The sequence below is a fragment of the Artemia franciscana genome, chromosome 13, assembly GCF_032884065.1.
Source record: "Artemia franciscana chromosome 13, ASM3288406v1, whole genome shotgun sequence".
In the NCBI taxonomy this organism is placed as follows: domain Eukaryota; kingdom Metazoa; phylum Arthropoda; class Branchiopoda; order Anostraca; family Artemiidae; genus Artemia; species Artemia franciscana.
The window spans coordinates 48,791,822-48,813,589 of record NC_088875.1 but is presented as its reverse complement, the minus strand read 5'-3'; the positions used below and the strand labels follow the sequence as shown (position 1 = coordinate 48,813,589).

The following is a 21,768-nucleotide window of genomic DNA, read 5'->3' as shown; positions in this document are numbered from 1 at the left end:
GTGCAATCCAGTATGCACTTTCGATCTGTACAAATTAGGCTTATTTTTTGTCTGTTTGTGCTGAGATAACGAATTTTTTTTTTAATGAGAGTGAAAGTATTTACCAAGAGATCACGTATTGAAAATTACTGGCGCGTTAAAGATGGAAAATTTTCAGAAATTAGTATCTGTGAAGACTGGAATTTCCAATTTGTCTCCTTTAAGGCAGTTTTAAATCTTACATAAGTTCTTTATGCTGTAGAACGATGCAAATGTAAACTCAACTACAGTCTAAAAAGAATGGGACTTTACTTGAACAGTGTATTCATTGTAGTTATGTCTATAGTTAGGAGTAAATAACAAGGTTGAAAAGATGATAAATATTAACACCCAAGTATTTAATAAAATTTGACAATAATAATAAAAAAAACTTTAAATAGTTAAAAGAATTACTTTTTATCTGGACTGTTTTCTAATTCATCAGGATAAAAAAGCGTGCAATGACAGGACCATGGTGTCATTTAAAGGTATGATATGCCTCCTTTCTCAAATAGTTTCTGTATACTCCGCTGGGTCGGCAGATAAAAATGCTTTCTTTTTATTTTATTATTAAACCCATTTGATATCTTTTAATGAGCCATGGTGTGTGCTTTCTACTCAGTATCGCTGGCTAGGCTGACGTAACGCACTAGAAATACTGGCTAAAGCTTGGTACACTTGAACGGTTAGGTTAAGTTTTTTTGCCATTTTGTCTGGGTGCCGATAATTGGTTCACTGATGGCACGATCCGATAAGAGATTTATTTCAAAATCGCTACCACAACTCCAGATGGGTCGAGTTCGCATTTTGGAGTCAAAAAATAAAAACAGGAAAATAATTTCAAAAAAGTTTTCAAAATTTCAAAAACAACGAAAAATCTACTTATGGCTAATGGCTAATAAATAGACATGGGAAATACCCATGTCTGAGTATTTCCCATTAGTGCACTACATGTTAAGTCTAAGATTTTGAATTATAGACTTCGGCTGACTGCAAGTCAGACTATCTAAATTTAAATTCAAGCCCATTTTTTAAGGTGTCGTCGGTCGGTACATTACTTAGAAGAAATTATCCAGTACTGACCAACTCTATAATCGGTACCGGTATTGCCAACGCGGTGTCATTGTACCATTTTTGGTACAACTTAGTGGTCTTAATTAAAATGTTGTGAATTTGTAAATAATGTAGTATAGTCCTGACCAAAGAGTATAGGCAACTTACAAGAGTGAAAACGGGCGCTAGTGTCGACAGAAAAGAAAAAAAACTGTAGGCGCCATCTAGCATGTAGCAACACTATTTTTTTTAAAGCTCTGCAGTTATTTTCTTTATGAAATTTTGAATCAGATACTTATTACTACCCTAATTATACCATTTAAACTAGTTAAATTAATTATTTTTGTTGTACTTAAAAAAATCTCTCAGATAATCGAATATCGCGTTATATCTTCGTCTACATGAGTTTCTACAGGCATCGGAAAGAGGGACACAAACAGGGAGAGAGCCTGAACCCTCCCCTGACCCATTCACGAAATTCTAAATTTTTCCACGATTTCTGGTTAGATCTTTTTAAAATTGTAAAATGAATTTCGCTCTTATTACTCCCTCCACTCAAAAAAAAAAAAAAAAAAAAAAAAAAAAAAAAAAAAAAAAAAAAAAAAAAAAAAAAAAAAAAAAAAAAAACTGCATAAATGTCTGGTCCAGAAACCAGAAATACAGATTCCTGATGAGACAAAGTATTATTAGCTATAATTGAACATTTAGGACTATTGCAATAAACATCGCAGAAATACTTTCCCGTGCCTAATTTGAAATATTTGTGTATAAGAAACCCATTTGCCTCTTGTCAAATTGGTATTTGTTCACAGAAAACCTAAGAAAGCTTAATGGAACTTAATTGCGACAAAAGATTAAAATTAATGAATAAAAATCACTTGAATAAAACGTTGAAGATGGTGTTTAAAAAAATTCACTGTTGAACATTTGGCTAAAATAGGAAATGCATGTTCACAAATTTGATTTATGGTCCTTCCCCTAAGGGAAGGACATTTAGTTTATTACATTTAGTTTACATTACACCGTACATTTAGTTTATTACACCGTAATAAACTAAATGTAATAAAATATTGCATATTACGTAATAAACTAGAATACTTTCAAGTATTCAACTAGACATTCAGCACCTCGAGTCACTAAAACAACCCATCCATCACACTAGTTTTAACTAAAATTGCTTTTCTATTCGAATTTATTATTTTACAATATATAATAGCACATTTCGTTTTATTTAATTTTTTTGTTGCTACAATTTCCATTTTAATTCGCGTCTTTGTCGTTCCTTTTTCAATAAGTTAACGCCTAATGACGTTATTTTGTTCTATATTGCTATAGTCATTTTAGATATTTAGTCTGTAAATATGTAAGCTAAGAAGCATTTGTAACATTTGTTATAAAATTATGTGGATTGCACAAAAGGTTTGTAATGCTAAATTTACATAACTAGCCAATTTTTGGGTATGTGATTGTAATCACTAGGTGTAACATTAACGATTTATATAATCTTCTGTGCAACTAAGCAGTTTTAGGGGTTCCTCATGGTATAAAGTTAACGAACCACTATTCTGTTCAGTCTATAGGCATATCCTTGTAGTTCTAGAGTTAGATAAAAGGTTGCCAAATAGTATTGAGTGAAGCTCTACAGCAGGTAATAATCGTTTAAAACTACTTTCAGTTTATCCGAGTACAGTGATGAGAATATGATGGACCCTCATAATTTGGCTGTTTGTTTTGGGCCAACACTAGTCCCTGTTCCCGACGATAAAGAACAAGTTCAATACCAAAATTTGGTTAATGTCCTTATCAAGAATGTTATACTTTATGCTGAAGAAATATTTCCAAATGATGGAGGCACTACATATGAAAAATATTTCACTAAAGAGCCAGATGAAACGCAAGTTTTCTTTCTTTTTTTTTTTATACTCAAGTGATGTTCACTCGAATGTCAAACTAAACTTCCTAGGTGAGACATTTATCGAAAAATTCGTGAAAATATAGGCGATATTTATTTGCAACGTGGTATTTAGGGGTAAGTGAAGGTGATGCTGGGTAACGAGGATTTCGATCAGATGGACAGCTTCACTTACCTAGGTAGTATTATTAGTAAAGATGGTAGGTGCAGTGAAGATGATAAAAGTAGAACAGCCAAGGTCCAGGGTGTTTTTCGCAGTTGAAAAAAGTTTGGAAGAATAAAATGGAAGTCTCCGAACCAGGATTAGAATACTGGAAGCCATAGTGGTGAAGCATGATTCTGAAGCGTGGGCGCTCCGAAAGATGGATGATTTTACCTAATTATCTCTGAATATTTGGTGCACCGTGTTTTTAGCGGAAGCACGTAAGGATTTTCAATATTCGTTAATCTATCCAATATTCAATATTCGTCCAAATTCGTTAATCTATCCAATACTCTGTTGAAATAGAGTCCTATATCCAGTAAGAAAAAATTTGAATAAAAATAATTGTGTTCACAGTAGAAATAAAAAATGAATTTAAAAAAAAAATATCAATCTTTTTGCTTGTCGGTAACGGTAAAAAAACGAAAAGAATTTATAGTTTTCCCGTTGTCTCATGCACATTATATTTTCCAAATTCATTAATCCATTCTATATTCCGTTGAAATTGAGTCCTATTTCCAGTAAGAAAAAATTTGAATAAAACTAATTATGTTCACAGTAGAAATGAAAAATAAATTTAAAGAAAAATCAGTCTTATCGCTTGTCGGTAACGGCAGTGCTGCAACAAGTACTCCAATTTTTTACTTAAGTATCAAGTATTAAGTACTCATTATTTTTTTACTTAAATTTTAAGTAATAAGTACTTTCCAAATTCTTATTTAAGTATCAAATATCAAGTACTTGCCAAAATTGTACTTAAGTCATACTTCAAGTACTACTTCAAGTATTTATTCTATGTATATGGCTTCTTAGCCCCTTCCCTTGCCTATAAAATGTCCCCTGTCATTCCTCTCTTGGAAACCTTAATCAAGAACCAGAATTTCTGTTTTATTGTTTTTAACGTTTCCCTTATTCGGCTGGTACACACCCAATGAAGTCCAAGAAAATAATCTTAACCAATTTTCAACACAACGGCTTGAAAGGAAAAGACTATCAAAATAGTTAAGTGCAGTCAAAAAATTCTTGATTGGATTAGACATATCACATGACAGGGTTAACACAGTGTACGTAGAGTTGAACTTCTGGCGATTAGCTTTCAATCAAATCTGGCACGTTTAAAAAAATACAGGGTTATTCTGAAACATGTGGGAATGATGGAAAAAATATTGAAAGTATTGTTTTCCATTGTTTGGCTGGTACATACCCAACGAAGTCCAAAAAATAATCTGAACCAATTTTCAACACAACGTCTTGAAAGAAAAAGACTTTCAAAACAATTAAGTGCAGTAAAAAACTCCTGTTTTGCTCAGACAGATCACATGACAGGATTAACCCAGTGCACGTAGAGTTAAACTTCTGGTGATTAGTGTTCAATCAAATCTGACACATTTGAAAAAATACACGGTTACTCTGAAACATGTGGGAATGATAAAAAAAAATATTAAAAATATTTTTTTCCCTTGTTTGGCTGGTAGACACCCAACAAAGTCCAAAAAATAATCTGAACCAATTTTCAGCACAACGGCTTGAAAGAAAAAGACTATGAAAACCATTAAGTGCAGTCAAAAAACTTCTGATTGCATCAGACAGATCACATGACAGGATTAATACAGTGCACATAGAGTTGAACTTCTGGCGATTAGTTTTCAGTCAAATCTGGCATGTTTGAAAAAATACAGGGTTATTCTGAAACATGTCGGAATGGTGGAAAAAATATTGAAAATAGAAAAATGAACTTTGGATTGGCTTTAAAACAGATAAAAGGTAATAAAGTAGTTCATTCTCTGATTCAATAAATAAAAACCTTAGCAACAAAAAAAACAAACAAACAAATTCAAAAGTAAGGAGCCAAGTGAGTCAGTTGCAGACTTTTTTAACAAGAGAAATTAAAGCTCAATAATCAAAAATCAATTGATGGCATGTCTCGCCCTCGGCACCTTTACAAGGAAACTGCCTCAAGTTTTCAAGTTAAATTTCAGACACGCTATGAAAATGTATGGCATCTATATCCTTTGGCTGGTTTTTACTCAAGCAAGCCGCATGGTGTGTAGTCAATTCAGATGGTCGGTAAAACTCCCTACAAACATATATTATAAAATCACAAGCCTGCAGCAAGTCCGTTGATCCAGACGCATTCCATACAGCTGGTCAAACTGCAGAATGAATGAATGAATCAATGAATGCACTTTTTTATCAGTAAAAGTATAAAAAAACACAAAGTACAGAGTATTATAAATAAACTAAAACAATGAACAGAAAGAAAAAAAAATCAGACTAACAAAAGACAACATGGACTTATTAACCAGTATTAATATGGAAAAAGGATGCAGAGGGCTGTAAACGTGAATAAAGTAGATAGTCTTTTTCCATAAATCATCACCGGAAGACCGAATCCAAGAAGGCATATCTATTAAACCAAATCAAGCAATTATTTTTCTGTTTTGGTGCCATCTAGGAAGCTGGAGGAGGATTTTGCAATATCTGAAATAAGCCGCATGTACAGTATGGGGATTTTTCTTACAAAACAGATGAGCCATGCCTGATAAAAACAAAAGCACAGGGGCGCAATAAGCGTTATAAGTCATACACAAACCGTTGCGTTTGTAACGGTTTTTGTTTGGGGATATTTTTCTGTAAGCGACGTGTAGGTTTTTCATGGCTTGATTCACTAGGGATGAAAAGGTAGTGGAAAGTGTTGGACCAAAACACAGACCAAGCCAACTAACTAAAGAAGAACATGGCAGAATTGCAGTCCCAGCAACAAATGGAGCAACCGTCCAAGGGCTATTAAAACAAATAAACTTGCATTTAGACGCATTAACTGACAGTCCAATCTTAGATAGCTTATTGGTTAATATAGTAAAATTGGAAAGCAATCCACAGCAAGTCTGGGCAACAAGAAGAACGTCGTCTGCATATGCAACAGAAGACAAACCAATATTACCATAAGAAACAGAACTTTTAAGGGGATGCAAGCACACATTTAAAATACTGGAAGACAATACGACAGAAGTTGCAACCTATCTATTTCTAGCAGCAGTTTTCATACCGTGAAGCGGTAAAAACCATGAGACTAAGTTGAAAATCTTCTGAGAAAAAAGGAATAAAACAAGAGCTAAGAGCTCATATGGCACTTGTGACGAGGTCAGAAGAGCCAAGAGCTCATATGGCATGAGCTCTAGCAAAATTATAAGAATCAATAGATTAATTTAAAAGAAAAATCAGAGGCTTAATGTTGGTCGGCATTTAAAATAAGAGCTCTGAGACACAAGGTCCTTTTAAATATCAAAATTCACTAAGATCCAATCATCCACTCACAAGTTAAAAATACCTCATTTTCCTAATTTTTCCTCTCCCTTCAGCCCCCTCCCAGATGGTTGAATTGGGGAAATTAACTTTGTCAAGTCAATTTGTGCAGGTCCCTGACATGCCTACCAATTTTCATTGTCCAAGCACGTCCAGAAGTACCAAACTCCCCAACGCACTGGATTCCCCTAACTACCCCCAAAGAAAGTGGATCCAGTCCCGTTTCGTCAATCACGTATCTACGACATTTGCTTATTCTACCCACCAAGTTTCATCCCGATCTCTCCACTCTAAACGTTTTCCAAGATTTCTGGTTTCCCCCTCCAACTCTCACCCAGTGTCACCAGAACTGGTCGGGGTTTAAAATAAGAGATCTGAGACATGAGTTCCTTCTTAATATGAAATTCAAAATACCTCACGAATGGTCATACGCTCTTAAGTTAAAAATGCCTCATTTTTCTAATTTTTCAGAATTAACCCTCCCCCCAACTTCCCAAAAGAGAGTGAATTCGTTCTGTTTATGTCAATCACGTATCTAGGACTTGTGCTTAATTTTCCCACTAAGTTTCATCCCAATCCCTTCACTTTAAGCATTTTCCAAGATTTTAGGTCCCCCCCCCCCCCCAATGTCACCTAATCCGGTCGGAATTTAATGTAAGAGCTCTGAGACATGACATCTTCCTAAATATCAAATTTAATTAGGATCCTATCTAATTTTTCCTAATTAACCGTCCTCCCACTCCCCCCCCCCAGATGGTCAAATCAGGGAAACAACTATTTCAAATTTAATTTGGTCTGTTCCCTGATACGCCTGCCAAATTTCATCGTCCTAGCTCATCTGGAAGTGCCTAAACTAGCAAGACCAGGACTGACAGACCAACAGACCTACAGAATTTGTTATCACTGTATGTCACTTGGTAAATACCAAATGCCATACAAAGTAATTTTTCTCTGGGAATGGAATATTTGGTTGAAGGTTGGCTTCAGTATGACTTATTTTGGAAAAGGGTTATTTCTCGGCTTTGGGCAAGCCATCGGTGGAAGTAGTTATAGTCCCTACTAAACTGAAGGAAAACTCGACTTTCTTAAAACTTGAAACCCCTTCCCCCTTGCCCTATTTTAGATAGGGCTTATGATATCAGAGCTCGATATGAGCCCTAATCCTAGTCATCTTTGGTCTAGCTTTCATTCGGATCTGTTGCTCCATTCGCAAGTTATACTAAATTAAAGCAAAAGCTTCACTGAGATCCATCAATCTCTCGCAAGCTACACTGAATTAAATAAAAAACTCAACTTTTAATTAAGCTTGGGTCTCCATCCCAGAACTCAATGTATAGCATACTGTTAGGCCTCTTTATTCAATTTTCATCGAAATTCATCTCCATATGCAAGTTACAGTGAATTAAATAAAAAGCTTGAATTTTTTTAACACTTGAAGCCCCATCGCCCTAATTAAGCTCAATTTTAAATCCAAATAGTTCAATTTCAATACAAATCTGACTGGTGGTTCTCTTGCTATACTTGATTGTACAGACAGGCGGACAGACAGACAGATTTCAAAAACATATCTTGATGGATATTTTCCACTATCCAAATAGGTGATGATACCTGGATGATGATATGCCATTGTTTTCCTTTTTTTGGATTCAATTAGCCAACATGGCTACCTAAGACGTTGCAAAATCCGTCTGTCTGTCTGTCCGTCCGTGTAATCACGTATAGGGGGAGAAACTCTGGTTGGAGTTGGATGAAAATTTTGATGGCCAGATTTGATGCCAAGGATCATAAGACATATCAAGTTGAAAGATGAAGATCCTATCTCAAATAAAACAGGGGAGAGAGGGCTTTACCTGCTAAAAACAGTTGTTCGTTTAATTTAGAGTAACTTGCAACTGGAGTGATGGATCTGAATGAAAATTGAACCAAAGAGGCCTAAGACCATGACACATATCAAGTTTTGAGATAAAGACCCTAGCTCAAATTTAACAAGGGGGAGTGGGTTTTAATTCATGAAAAATTTAAGTTTTCTGTTTAATTTAGTATAACTTGCAAATGGAGTAATGGATCCGAATGAAAACTAGACCAAAGATGCCTAAGATCAGGGCTCATATCAAGTTCTGGTACCACAAAGCTTATCTCAAATAGGGCGAGGGGGAGAGGGTTTCAAGTCTTAAGAAAGTTGAGTTTTCCTTTAATTTAGTAGGGCCTATAGCTTATGAATGGAGTGACAAATCTGAAGTCAGATTCGTCTCAATACCTGAATTTGCTGGAAGGAATTTGACAAAATACCACTGCATTATATCCAGCTAGAATTGCCTAGACTTGTTTATTGCAGACAACATTTAGATGGGCAAAGATTCATAGCCTCAGTAGTTTTACCAATAATATTGTCCTGAAGATGGTGAAATGGTAGAAATCTGGTTCAGTTGATGAGATGACAAAACTTAAACACTTATGTCAGAAATATAAGCCCAAATTGACTACAGTATGCAACATTTAGCACAAAACAACGGCTTTTAGCTCACTGTCGACCAGTGAACTGTGAAATAATTTCAATTTTCTTTGTTATATAACTTTTAAACAAAAATTAAACCAAGTGTTAATCATACTATAATTTTTTTTCATAAAAAACAAATACATTATTTCACATCCAAAAATAGGGCATGAAGCTATATCTGAGTTTACTCTAAATCTAAAGGGTGATGTTTTCTTGTACATTGCCAAAGCACAGACAAACAAAAGCTATATCTGAGTTTGCTCTAAATCTAAAGGTGATATTTTCTTGTACATTGCCAAAGCACACACACACACAATTTTCGTGTTAAAGGTAAAGTATTTGAAAAACAAGTACATTAAAAGTATCTTAAGTAATAAGTATTTCGTAATCTTACTTAAGTATCAAGTAATAAGTACACCCTAGAGTTTTTACTTAAGTACAAGTACAAGTAATGAAAAATTTTACTTAAGTAGTACTTCAAGTAAAAGTACTTCAAGTAAGTGACAGCACTGGGTAACGGTACAAAATCGAAAAGAATTTATAGTTTTGTTGTTGTCTCATGCACATTATGTTTTCCTAATTCATTAATCCATCCTATATTCGGTTTAAATTGAGTCCTATTTCCAGTAAGAAAAAAATTGAATAAAACTAATTATGTTCACAGTAGAAATGAATAAGAAATTGAAAGAAAAATCAGTTTTTTTTGCAAAAAGAGAAAAAGGTGTTACAACAAAACAAACATCTTTTTTACAGGAAGTGATTTTTACGTGATTTAATTAAGAGTATTTTTATGTGCTATTGATAAAAATTGATTTCATTCCAAGGAAGTCTCAGCCCAACTTCTTTGGAATGATGATATTTAGGCTTTTTATGTTTTTTTTCTTATAGTTTTAATCGTCGTTTGTATTTTACAGCTTTTATTTTCCTTTTTGAAACCCTCTTTACACTTTTTTCTAATTATTTATCCCTTTTTTAATCCCTTTTACTCTTTTTTTACTCTTCGCTTCTTTTTCTTAGCATCCTTTTAAGGAAGATTGTTTGAGAATTAAATAACTCTGCTCTTTGTAAAATTTCTATTATTTCTTTAATTTTGCAAAATTTACATAAAATACTCGGCCAAAAGATCGCTGACTTCTCTGATTTTTAGCATTAACTTTATGACAGCATTGTCAGCTTTTTGGCAGAAAGATAAGCCTATTGCTCCTTTTTCGAAGTGGAATCATGCAACGATGTACATTTTTTGTATGTACATTATGTACCTTTTTTTATGGGCCAATGGTCCATGCAAGAGCCTTCTCCTGTTTATTGTTAACCAAAGATTTAGTAAAATTTGTTTACAGGTGTCCTAACGCACAATTCTAATTAGACATCTGTGTCCAACTAGACTCCGTTTGTTCATAAAATTTGATATTGGGGCTGAAACAATTCACACTGTTTTACTGAAATAGGAAAAATTCAAAAGAAAACAGAATACGGAGCGAAAACATCCAGTATCGCTTGTGAGAGGTTTTGGCTAAGAAATTTGTGTTCCATTTAAATTTTTGAGAAACTTGCTGAGGTATTTAGTTGATAGATCAGATAAAATAAAACCTCAGGCTGAGCTGTGAAGGAAAAAAAGTATTATCAAAGTCCTATTTCCAGTAAGAAAAAATTTGAATAAAAACAATTATGTTTACAGTAGAAATAAAAAATAAATTTAAAAAAAAAAATCAGCTTTTCGCACAAATAATAAAAGGTGTTACACCAAAACAAACATCTTCTTTACAGGAAGGGATTTTTACTTGATTTAATTAAGAGTATTTTTATGTGCTATTGGTAGAAAATTGATCTCATTCCAAGGAAGTCTCAGCCAAACTTTTTTGGAATGATTATATTTAGTCTTTTTTAATGTTTTTTTCTTATAGTTTTAATCGTCGTTTTTTTGTTTCACAGCTTTTATTTTCGTTTTTGAATCGCTTTTACTCTTCTTTTGCTCTTCTTTTCTTTTTCTTAGCATCCTTTTAAGGAAGATTCTTTGATTACTTTTTTTAAGAATTAAATATCTCTGCTCTTCGTAAAATTTCTATGATTCCTTTTAATTTTGCAAAATTTACATACTTGGCCGAAAGATCGCTGACTTCTCTAATTTTTAGCATTAACTTTATGACAGCATTGCAGCCTTCTATCAACAATTGTCGGGTACAAATTCAAATGACAAATATTGCATTCCTTGTTTTGCATAAAGCAATCACAAGTTTTCCGTGGCGGGGAATTCGAAGTTTAATCACGTGCTGTTGAATCCCCTGAGATTCAACTTTGTCTGACAGAAAATATTTTCTCTTTTAGGGAAGTTGGAGAAGCACCTTCCGAACCAAGTTTTGATGAAGCTGATGCAGAAACTTGTCCCTCTGAAGATGGTGTGTTTTCTTATATTTTATCTTTTGCCAATAATTTTTTCTTGTAAATCATAATCATCTAGTAAATTGCATGTAAAAAAAAAATGATGGCATGGCCCATGCTGGACCATGAATAAGGGCCTCAAACTATAAGATTGGTCCATTTTTCACTGGCATATTTTAGTATATAACGTGGGCATTTCACATTTGATCGAGTAGATGGGTTGGAAGAATAGAAAGATAAGCCTACAAACCAAGATTAGAATATTGGAAGCTACAGTGATGACAGTGGTCAAATATGGCTCTGAAGCATGGACACTCCGAAAAGCAGATGAAAATTTACTAGATGTTTTCCAGAGAAATTGCCTACGGATTGTTCTGGGTACCCGGCTGACTGACCGTATTTCAAACAGTAGGTTGTACGAAAAGTGTGGTTCAATCCCGCTTTCTGGGGCTATAATGAAAGAAAGGTTGAGATGGCTAGGCCACGTTCTACGGATGAAGGATGACAGATTACCGAAGATTGTCCTTTTTGGCCAACCGTCTGGGGCTACACGGAAAGCAGGTCGTCCTTGTCTGGGTTGGGAGGATGTCATAAATAAGGATTTAAAGGAAATGGGAACTTCCTGGGAGGGTGTAAAGAGGGAGGCTTTAAATAGATTAGGTTGGAGGAGGAGCGTGCGTAGCTGTGTTGGCCTCAGGCGGCTTGGTGCTGCAGTGAGTTATTAGTAGTAGTAGTAGTAGTAGTAGATGGGTATAAAGAAGATGATTAGTTGGGTAGCGTGTCATTCTTCAAATATATATATATATATATATATATATATATATATATATATATATATATATATATATATATATATATATATATATATATATATATATATATATATATATATATATATATATATATATATATATATATATATATATATATATATATATATATATATATATATATATATATATATATATATATATATATATATATATATATATATATATATATATATATATATATATATATATATATATATATATATATATATATATATATATATATATATATATAGATATATATGTATGGTTCGGAAGGGCCTCAAACTATAAGATTGGTCCATTTTTCACTGGCATATTTTAGTATATAACGTGGGCATTTCACATTTGATCGAGTAGATGGGTATAAAGAAGATGATTAGTTGGGTAGCGTGTCATTCTTCAAATATATATATATATATATATATATATATATATATATATATATATATATATATATATATATATATATATATATATATATATATATATATATATATATATATATATATATATATATATATATATATATATATATATATATATATATATATATATATATATATATATATATATATATATATATATATATATATATATATATATATATATATATATATATATATATATATATATATATATATATATATATATATATATATATATATATATATATATATATATATATATATATATATATATATATATATATATATATATATATATATATATATTAATTCTTCTAGTTCATATAATATGTCCATCTCTGTACAACAAAAGAAAAAAAAATATAAAAGTAAATAATTTTTCTGGTTTGGAAACAACAGAGTTCGGGCAAGTTTTTATGAAGCTTATGTAAAAGCCAATGATGTGGTGAGAAATGGTATTGGCCTAGTAGATAGGGTATAAAGAAAATTAGTAATGGGTAGTGTGTCGCTTTTTGATCACGGGTGTTTCAGTTTCTCAATTTCATAGGAGTGTCGAATTTCGCTTTTGCGATTAACTTTCATATCTCTTATTGAAAAATAAAAAGTACTTCTTCTGGTGAATAATCGGTACGTGTCTGTTTTTTCGGATCTGAGACGAGAGTTGAAAAGTTCGCTTCCAGAATTCATATTTTGCATTCCTTATAATTGCAGGCCTCAAAGGCCGGCATTTTAAAAACCCAAGTTTGTTTATTTCATCCGGGTTTGTGATTTTTGTTTGAATTTTTTCTTCTGTTTTTTTAATCGGAGCTGAAAAATTAGTTTCCCACTTCACATGGTGAGGTCTCTTAGTAGCTTGTGCTTTTAATTTTCAGCTATTTATTAGCATTCCTGGATGCCAATTTAACCGATTAACTTATTCAAGTCCAGATTTTACTAAATAATAATTAGTTTGCATCGATATCGAATAATAAGGACTATTCGTATAGAGTTTTGCCATTTTCAAAGATAACTAAGTCTAAATTTGAAAAAAAAACTGCAAAAGGATAAAGAGTGAAAAATTGGATAAAAGAGTGGTTTAGGAAAAGAGGCTTATGAAGGGTAATTTTTGTGCAGAATAAAGGAATCCTGTTGCGATTGCGAATACCTGTTTTTATTTAGTATTAATATTCTCATTTTTTAGAAACCGAGACACTAGAAGCTGTAGCACAGTTTGACTTCAATGCACGTTCCAGTAGAGAGTTGTCCTTTAAGAAAGGTCATCAGTTAACTTTATACTCCCAAGTGAGCAGTGATTGGTGGAGGGGCTGCCATGCTGGCAAAGTAGGACTTGTCCCTGACAAGTATATCCTGTTGAAGTTTGTTAAGTAAGTCCTCCGTTTTTCTGTATAGTGTTTCCGTACCTTTTTCCGTTTTCCTTTCGACAGTATTCTGAAATAAAAAATATAGACATTCAGCATGAGAATGGTGCTAAAGTCGAATAGGAACAGAGCTTATTTATAAATTTCGACGATTTCCTTTGAAGTTTGTTTCGTTGCGGATATAATCACCTTATAAAGACTCGTTGAGGTATTTTAGGTCTTGTTCCAAGCCGCATCTATTTCTACATCTCTTAGATTTTAGGTAAATTAAAGGACAGTGGAAACAAAATCGGATTTTTTGAAATGGTTAAATGGAAAAATACAAAATCATATAGTTCTTAAGAACCGATTGAAGTCGGAAATACAATTTTTAATGAAAAATGCCTCCACATGCAGTTATTCAGGTTTTAGTAGTAGCTGGTTCCAAATTAAAAAAAGAAAAAGAAAAAAAAAACGTGAAGAACCCGCAAAAAATAAGTTATAAGAATGTGGCACCAAACAGCTTAAGAAGGTATAACTCCTTTGAAGAGGTAGCTGTCTTTGTAAGTAGCAATTATTTGGATAAACAACGCTTCTTGACTACTAAGAGGTCCTTGCATCGTAGATATATTTGTAAATTAACAGATTGTTAATGTTTAAATTTTTGCTTCCTGAAAAGCGTTGCCAAATTTAAACTATGTATTTTGCTTATTTATTTTACGGCTCAATGTGGCAACACTGACGAAATTGCGACAATGCGCAAAAGTTTTTAAACCACAAAAAGTTGTAGTTTTTATTACGGTTTTTAGGTATGAATAGACCGAAGATGGGTCTTGGTTGCAAAAAAAAAAAAAAAAAAAAAAATGTTATTTGATGTTCTTGGCGCTTTAAGCTTCTGAACGAATTTTCTCTCTTCATGGGATATTTTAAAAGTGACCACTATATAAGTGTGTGAAATAAGTTTCAGACAATGAAAGAAATATACTTATTTCAGAGAAGAGGACCGTGACAGAAGTCTGATGCCGAGTTTGTGTGAAACAAATCTCCAAGTCGATAACTCAGCAAATCTGAGACGGAGGACGAGTTCATCCGGGGACTCGATCCAGTCTGCTCGTTCTTTGACTTCCATTGAATCAGGTACAGGGTTCTTTCATTTCATTCTGATCTAAAGCGATCATTGATAACTTTTCGTTGGGCTTCAAGTCACCGGCCTGATTGAAAAATTATAATACCAATTTTCCACAGGGGCTAGTAATCTTTAATGTCACACCTTATCCATGACAAGTTACGGACGGAAGGGCTAATTAAATTACTTTAAAATATTTAATGCTCCATTAAACAAATTTTTTAATGCCAATCATTGCTACCAACTTTGTTCGGCAGCTGCTCATCTTCATGCAATAAGATGAAATATCTGCAATAAAAGTAGAATCTTGTAGTAGGCGTGGAAGGCTCCTTCCTCGTTCGAGAAAATTGAAAACCGAAGGTCTGAAAATAGTATCTTAATAATGGCCATAAAAATTCTCCTTCCAAGGGCTAAACCTTTGTGCTTTTATGCTTTTATACCCAGCAAGAAGATAAAATGTGGAAAATCAAAGATACTGATTTAGTTACCGGTGCGAAAATCGAAATCGCTTTGAACTGTTTTTATTTGATCGGATTTTAGCTCGAACTGTTGTATAGGAACATGAGCATGCGTGTGATTTTGATTTTTTTTTGGGGGGGGGGGCTTCTGATAAATTATTCTCTGTGTCAAGGGTGGCTGTATAGAAATTCTCGAACATTACACTTATACACGGTCTAAAGTGCAGACTCTTTTCCTTATTTCTGTTTTTAAGTAATTTGATGTAATTACTGTCACTTTATTAGTTAGATAGAAAAAAGTCTTGTTTCTTGGAATTATCTTGTTCGTGTTGGATGTGAAAGAAGTGCAGTCTTTATAGTTGATAATATTGCTTTTGATAATAATTATCAAATAACCTGGAAACCGGAAAACAAATCCTCAAATAATTTTATTCCGGTATTAGAATTGAAAAAAAAAGATGGAATAAAAAAACGAATGAAAGTGAAGAGAAAACAAATAAAGGCCAATTGTCAGGTTTCAATTTACTTGAAATTTTCTATATATTGTGTTCCTGTTGGAAGACTTAAAAAAAATCAATAAATATTGCTTTCAATATATCCCTCTTAGGAAAAGAAACCCTAACGTATTTCTTTCAAGAGATTCACTTTCATTGCTTTTTTTTTAAACCATCTTCGCCTTCTATGTTTTAATGGTATGCTTTCTGGTATCATAAATCATCTCGTGCTTTCAAAACAGACGAGTAAGGATTTAAAGGAAGGGCAATAAAAATGATGAATCCGATGTAAGATTTAAAGCAAAAAGATTTTTATCTTCTCTGGAAGTATGGTTTGTTAGTTGTAGAAACGTATATGGACATTAAATTTTGTGTGAAATTTTACGGAATAATTTTTATAAGAATATCGATGTTATTCATACATTTCTTCGTAAATTCCTTCTTCTCGAAATAATTGAGAGTGGTTATATTGCGATTTTAGCCTTTTACTTATTTCACTTTTTAGTAATAAGTGACTTCCAAAAGTCTTTAAGAGTAATGGTATAATTTTTTTAAGAATCACTGTGCTATTGGTACGTACTTTTTTCAACTTTTGTTATCCTCAAAATTAACTGAAGAAAACTGCATGCTCCTATAATCCGTAGGACCCGTAACATGGACAGCGTTTTCTTTCGTAAAAAGACTAGTCAAACAACTCACTGTCAGGGTTTTTGTTTCCTGTCTTCGCTCTCCTTACTACAGTCGACAAGCTTGGTCCTCGTTGGGGCTGAATAATTTTCTTAAGAGGGTGCAATAAAAACACAATGATTTTCTACCCAAATTTTCAGGAAATTCTGTAGCGCATATCCTATAAGTCAAACATACCAATAGTCGAACAGCCCCATAATCCAATTTTTCAATATGTATTTATGTCTAACTAAACCGACTATAAACTGACAGACCACAAAATTCTTTAAATTAATTTAAAGAATTAATTAATTCTAAAATTCAAGAATTCAATTAATTCTAAAAGTCTTTAACAGTAATGGTATAATTTTTTTTGAGAATCACTGTGCTATTCGTATATGTTTGTTTTTCAACTTTTCTTATCCTCAAAGTTAACTGAAGAAAAATGTATGCTCCTATAATCCGTAGAACCCGTAACATGGAAAGCGTTTTTGTTCTTAAAAAAACTAGCCAAAAAAACTCAATTTCGGGGTTTTTGTTTCCTGTCTTCGCTCTCCTTACTATAGTCGACATATTGGTCCTCCTCGTTGGGGCTGAATAATTTTCCTAAAAGGGTGCAATAAAAACAAAATGATTTTCTCTCCAAATTTTCAGAAAGTTATATAGCGCATATTCTTTGAGTCAAACATACTAATAGTCGAACACCCCCATAATCCAATTTTTCAATATGTATTATGTCTAACTAAAACGGCTGTAAATTGACATACTACAAAATGGCATTTTTCCTAAACACATATTTGATAAATATTTTCTTATAGAACAAAAATGAATTTCTACTCTGTAAGACAGTTTTCTTGTAGGCTAGTATGTATTCAATATGTGCATTTGAAGACGGTGTTAAATATTTAGAAATTGTTTTTTTCCTATATGAAGTCAGGTGGTAGAGGTTTTTTAATGCAGAACCTGGAAATATTAAAAAAGCAGGAACATGTTCAGCATGAACTAATTCTAAATTGGCAAAAGTGTAGATGCACCTAACATAAATATGTTCCTCTAAACGTACTATAAACGGTGCAAAAGCCTGTCGCTTAATCGGGTACTCTGGTTAAAAAACCTGTAAAATAGTCACGGTAAACTAAAGGATTATTCTTTCTGTTATAAATAAAAAAAAAAAAAATAATTAAAGTAAGGAGCAACATTAAAACTTAAAACGAACAGAAATTACTCCGTATATGAAAGGGGCTTTTCCTCCTCAACGAGTCGCTCTTTACGCTAAAGTTTGACTTTTTCTCTTAACTCTCTTTTTAAAACAGTAAGAAACTTTATCGTAAAGAGCGGGGCGTTGAGGAGGAAAAACCCCTTTCATATACGGAGTGATTTCTGTTCGTTTTAAGTTTTAATGTTGCTCCTTACTTTCATTTAAAAAAACTTGTTCTTTTTTATTTAATTTCTTGGCGTTTTTGAATTAATGCATGTTTTGATCTTGGGTCTCTGCACATAAATAATTAAAACGAAATTTGCATATTCATTAGTATATTAGTATATTTAATACAAATTTCATTAATATAAATTTGCATATTCATTCATTAGCCTAGTTGCCCTCCAAGTTTTTGATTACTTTAAAAAGCAACTAGAACTTTTAATTTTTTACAAACGTTTTCTTTGGTAAAAAATATACGTAACTTACTAATTAACTTGCGTAACGACCTTCTATATTCGTATGTTTTTATTGCGTATATGAGGGGGTTCAGCCCTCGTCGATACCTCGCTCTTTACACTAACGCTTAGATTTTGTCTCAAATCCTTAAGAATGACCTCTGAATCACAAAGGCCGTAGAATAAATAGTTGAAATTACTAAAAATACGTTAGCGTAAAGAGTGTGGTATAACGAGTAGGTAAACACCTCATATGCGTAATAAGTTTTATTCATTTTAAGTTTTAATGCTGTTCCTTACTTTCAGTAGAAAAAACTTTTCATATTTATTTTTCCATTGCTTTTTCAAATAATGCTAGAAAATCCTGCGCCCCCTTCATTGAAATTATCTTCCCCCATGAGAAGTTTCTCCATGGAAATATCCTCCCACGCAACCACCCCCCTTAACTCTCTCCCTAAACCAAAAAAAATCCCCCTGAAAACGCCTGTACACTTCCCAGTAACCATTATTATATGTAAACAAAGGTCAAAGTTTGTAACTTGCAGCCTCTCCCACTGGGACTGTGGGGGGAGTAAGTCGTCCCTAAAGACATAGTTATTTGGTTTTTCGACTATGTTGAATAAAATGGCTATCTCAGAATATTGATCCGGTGACTTTTGGGAAAAAATGAGCGTGGGAGGGGGCCTAGGTGCCCTCCAATTTTTTTGGTCACTTAATTAGGGCACTAGAACTTTTAATTTCCGTTAGAATGAGCCTTTTCGCGACATTCTAGGACCACTCAGTCGATACGATCACCCCTGGAAAAAACAAACAAACAAACAAATAAACACGCATCCGTGATTTGTCTTCTGGCAAAAAATACGAAATTCCACATTTTTGTAAATAGGAGCTTGAAACTTCTACAATTAGGTTCTCTGATGCGCTGAATCTGATGGTGTGATTTTCGTTAAGGTTGTATGACTTTTAGGGGGTGTTTCCCCCTATTTTTCAAAATGAGGCAAATTTTTTCAGGCTCGTAACTTTTGATGGGTATAACTGATCTTGATGAAACTTATATATTTAAAATCAGCATTAAAATGCGATTCTTTTGATGTAACTATTTGTATCAAAATTCTATTTTTTAGAGTTTCGGTTACTATTGAGCCGGGTTGCTCCTTACTACAGTTCGTTACCACGAACTGTTTGATTATAAAATATTCATATTGGTTTTCAATTGGTATTTGTAATAGAATGTTAGGATAAACTTGAGAATTACATGAAGCAACTTCACCAAATCCATGAAACTTCATCAAAATTATTATACTGATTTGGATTGTAAGACATGCTGTGATTATTCTAATGTGTTTGCCACATAAATCTGTTGATGATATGATAAACCATAGAATAAACTTTTACATGCATCTAAAAATTACAAAGAAAAATAATCAGATAGACTTGTTTCTAAAAAAGCAATATGAAAACGAAAAAAACAAAAAAGAAGAAAAAGCAATGCGATAAAGGTCAAGTAACTATTTTTCCCGGCTTAGATACCTTTTTTCCAGCATGTCTGAACTTAATCTTGGAATCAACTTCTTGGCCTAAAGTTAACCTTATAGGCTACATTTAACATAACTTCATCAAAATTATTACCGCTGATTGGAATTTTGTGACTCTGCCCTCATTTGAACCTGTTTCACACATAAGTATATAATAGATTCTAACGATCAGCTATAGAAGAAACATTTTGTACGATCAGCTAGACGTATTTTTACTTGGAAAAGGGTCAAAAGCTAGTCTTACCCATCAAAAGTTATGAGCCTGAGAAAATTTGCCTTATTTTAGAAAATAGGGAGAAACACCCCCTAAAAGTCACAGAATCTAAGTAAAAAAAGAAGTTTTTTTACTGTTTTAAGAAGTAGAGTTGAGAGAAAGAGTCAAACTTTAGCGTAAAGAGCGGGGCGTTGATGAGGAAGCAGCCCCTTTCATATACGAAGTAATTTCTGTTCGTTTTAAGTTTCAATGTCGCTCCTTACTACGAGTTAAAAAAAAACTTCTTTTTTTTTATTTAGTTACAGACTGGTATACCGCTTTCCCTAGTATCCCTCGATAATGTTATGGGCAAATGCAACTTATTATTTAAGGCTTCTAGACTGAGTAAATGTCCTTTCGCAATTAAGACTTTGAAAGGCTAATTTGATTGGCTGATTGATTGGAATAATCTGATTGGCTAATTTGAGCCAATCAGAATTTTTCATTGAACTGTCTGATTGACTGATGTCATCTCTACAGTGTCGTCGGTCATCGACCCTGTTAATGTCAGGAAACCTGCTGAGCTCTTTTCTGATTTATCTTTTAAATCAGGTCAAGGCGAAAAAGGTTATGTCCTGCCAGGTCTTTGTTGTCATTTTGTCTTCATGCTTTCTAAGTAAACACCTAAAGATTTAAAATAGTAGTAATAAAAATGATGAATTTTGTGCAAAATCTAGAGTAGAAACATTTTTATCGTCTGAAGACATAGTTTATTACTGAAGACATTTTTTTTGTAATGCCTTTTGTATGAAATAATTAATGTCACTTTACGAGATTTTGGTGTAAATTTATGGGTCGCAGTCGTCGCGTTGACGCCATATATGTTAAAAAAGGTCTTACTTTTCACGAGTTGTGCAAAAATTCTATTTACTGCTGTTTTTGTTGGTCATGCAAATTAATAAACGCATCCAATCAGAGGCTAGTCAAAAAAGTTTAGGATTCTTTAATTCTGCTCCAGAAAAATATTTTTCAGATAATGGAAAAGCAAGATATTCGTTTTAATGATACTTTGTTTAAGAAATGTAAGAATATATTTTGCAGGTGCACCATGCGAAACGGTTTTAAAATCTACATATCGTAAATCATTCCCCTAAATTTTATCAATATTTCCCCATTAGGGAGACCGGGATTGTCTCGGGGAGTCTTGGCTAAATAGGCCAATCACATTGACTTGGGTCCCTAAGAATGTAAACTTTTATCCGATTGGTGAATTATTTTTAGCTGACGAACATATCCGTCATTATACATTCATACATCAAGTAGCTTTTGTTGCGCAATGTTAATGTGAAACCACTGTAATTGTCTGTTTATTCTCTTTACTAGAATATTTTGTGTAGCTCGTTTGTTAAAGCAAAACAAACAACTTGTTTGTCTATAAATTTCTCTAGATTTATTAAAATATATAATCCAAGGAGAGATGGAAAGTTATTTGAGAGGATATTGGCACTCATGTCGAAAAGAAAGTATACTAACACCATCTAGCGTTTGGCTGTTTTGTTCCTTTTTAGCCATAAATGTAATGCTTGTTTGTCTTTAATTGTCTTTAAGGATACTTTAAAATTTATATGAGGGGGGGGGGGGGGTAAAAAAGCTGAATTGGTTCACCATTAGACCTACCAGCTTCAAGTCAACTTGCCTA

General features: G+C 33.0%; 1 protein-coding gene across 5 annotated transcripts in view; it reads left to right on the top strand.

Moving 5' to 3' along the window:
- The window catches only part of LOC136035033 (SLIT-ROBO Rho GTPase-activating protein 1-like), a 239,328-nt gene that overhangs the window by 163,998 nt on the left and 53,562 nt on the right, over nt 1–21,768 (top strand). For all 5 annotated transcript variants that reach the window (XM_065716632.1, XM_065716633.1, XM_065716631.1 and 2 more), the window contains 4 exons: nt 2,747–2,965; nt 11,314–11,384; nt 13,785–13,968; nt 14,936–15,078. In XM_065716632.1, the coding sequence (XP_065572704.1) occupies nt 2,747–2,965; nt 11,314–11,384; nt 13,785–13,968; nt 14,936–15,078 (617 nt within the window). The remainder of the gene's footprint in view (nt 1–2,746; nt 2,966–11,313; nt 11,385–13,784; nt 13,969–14,935; nt 15,079–21,768) is intronic.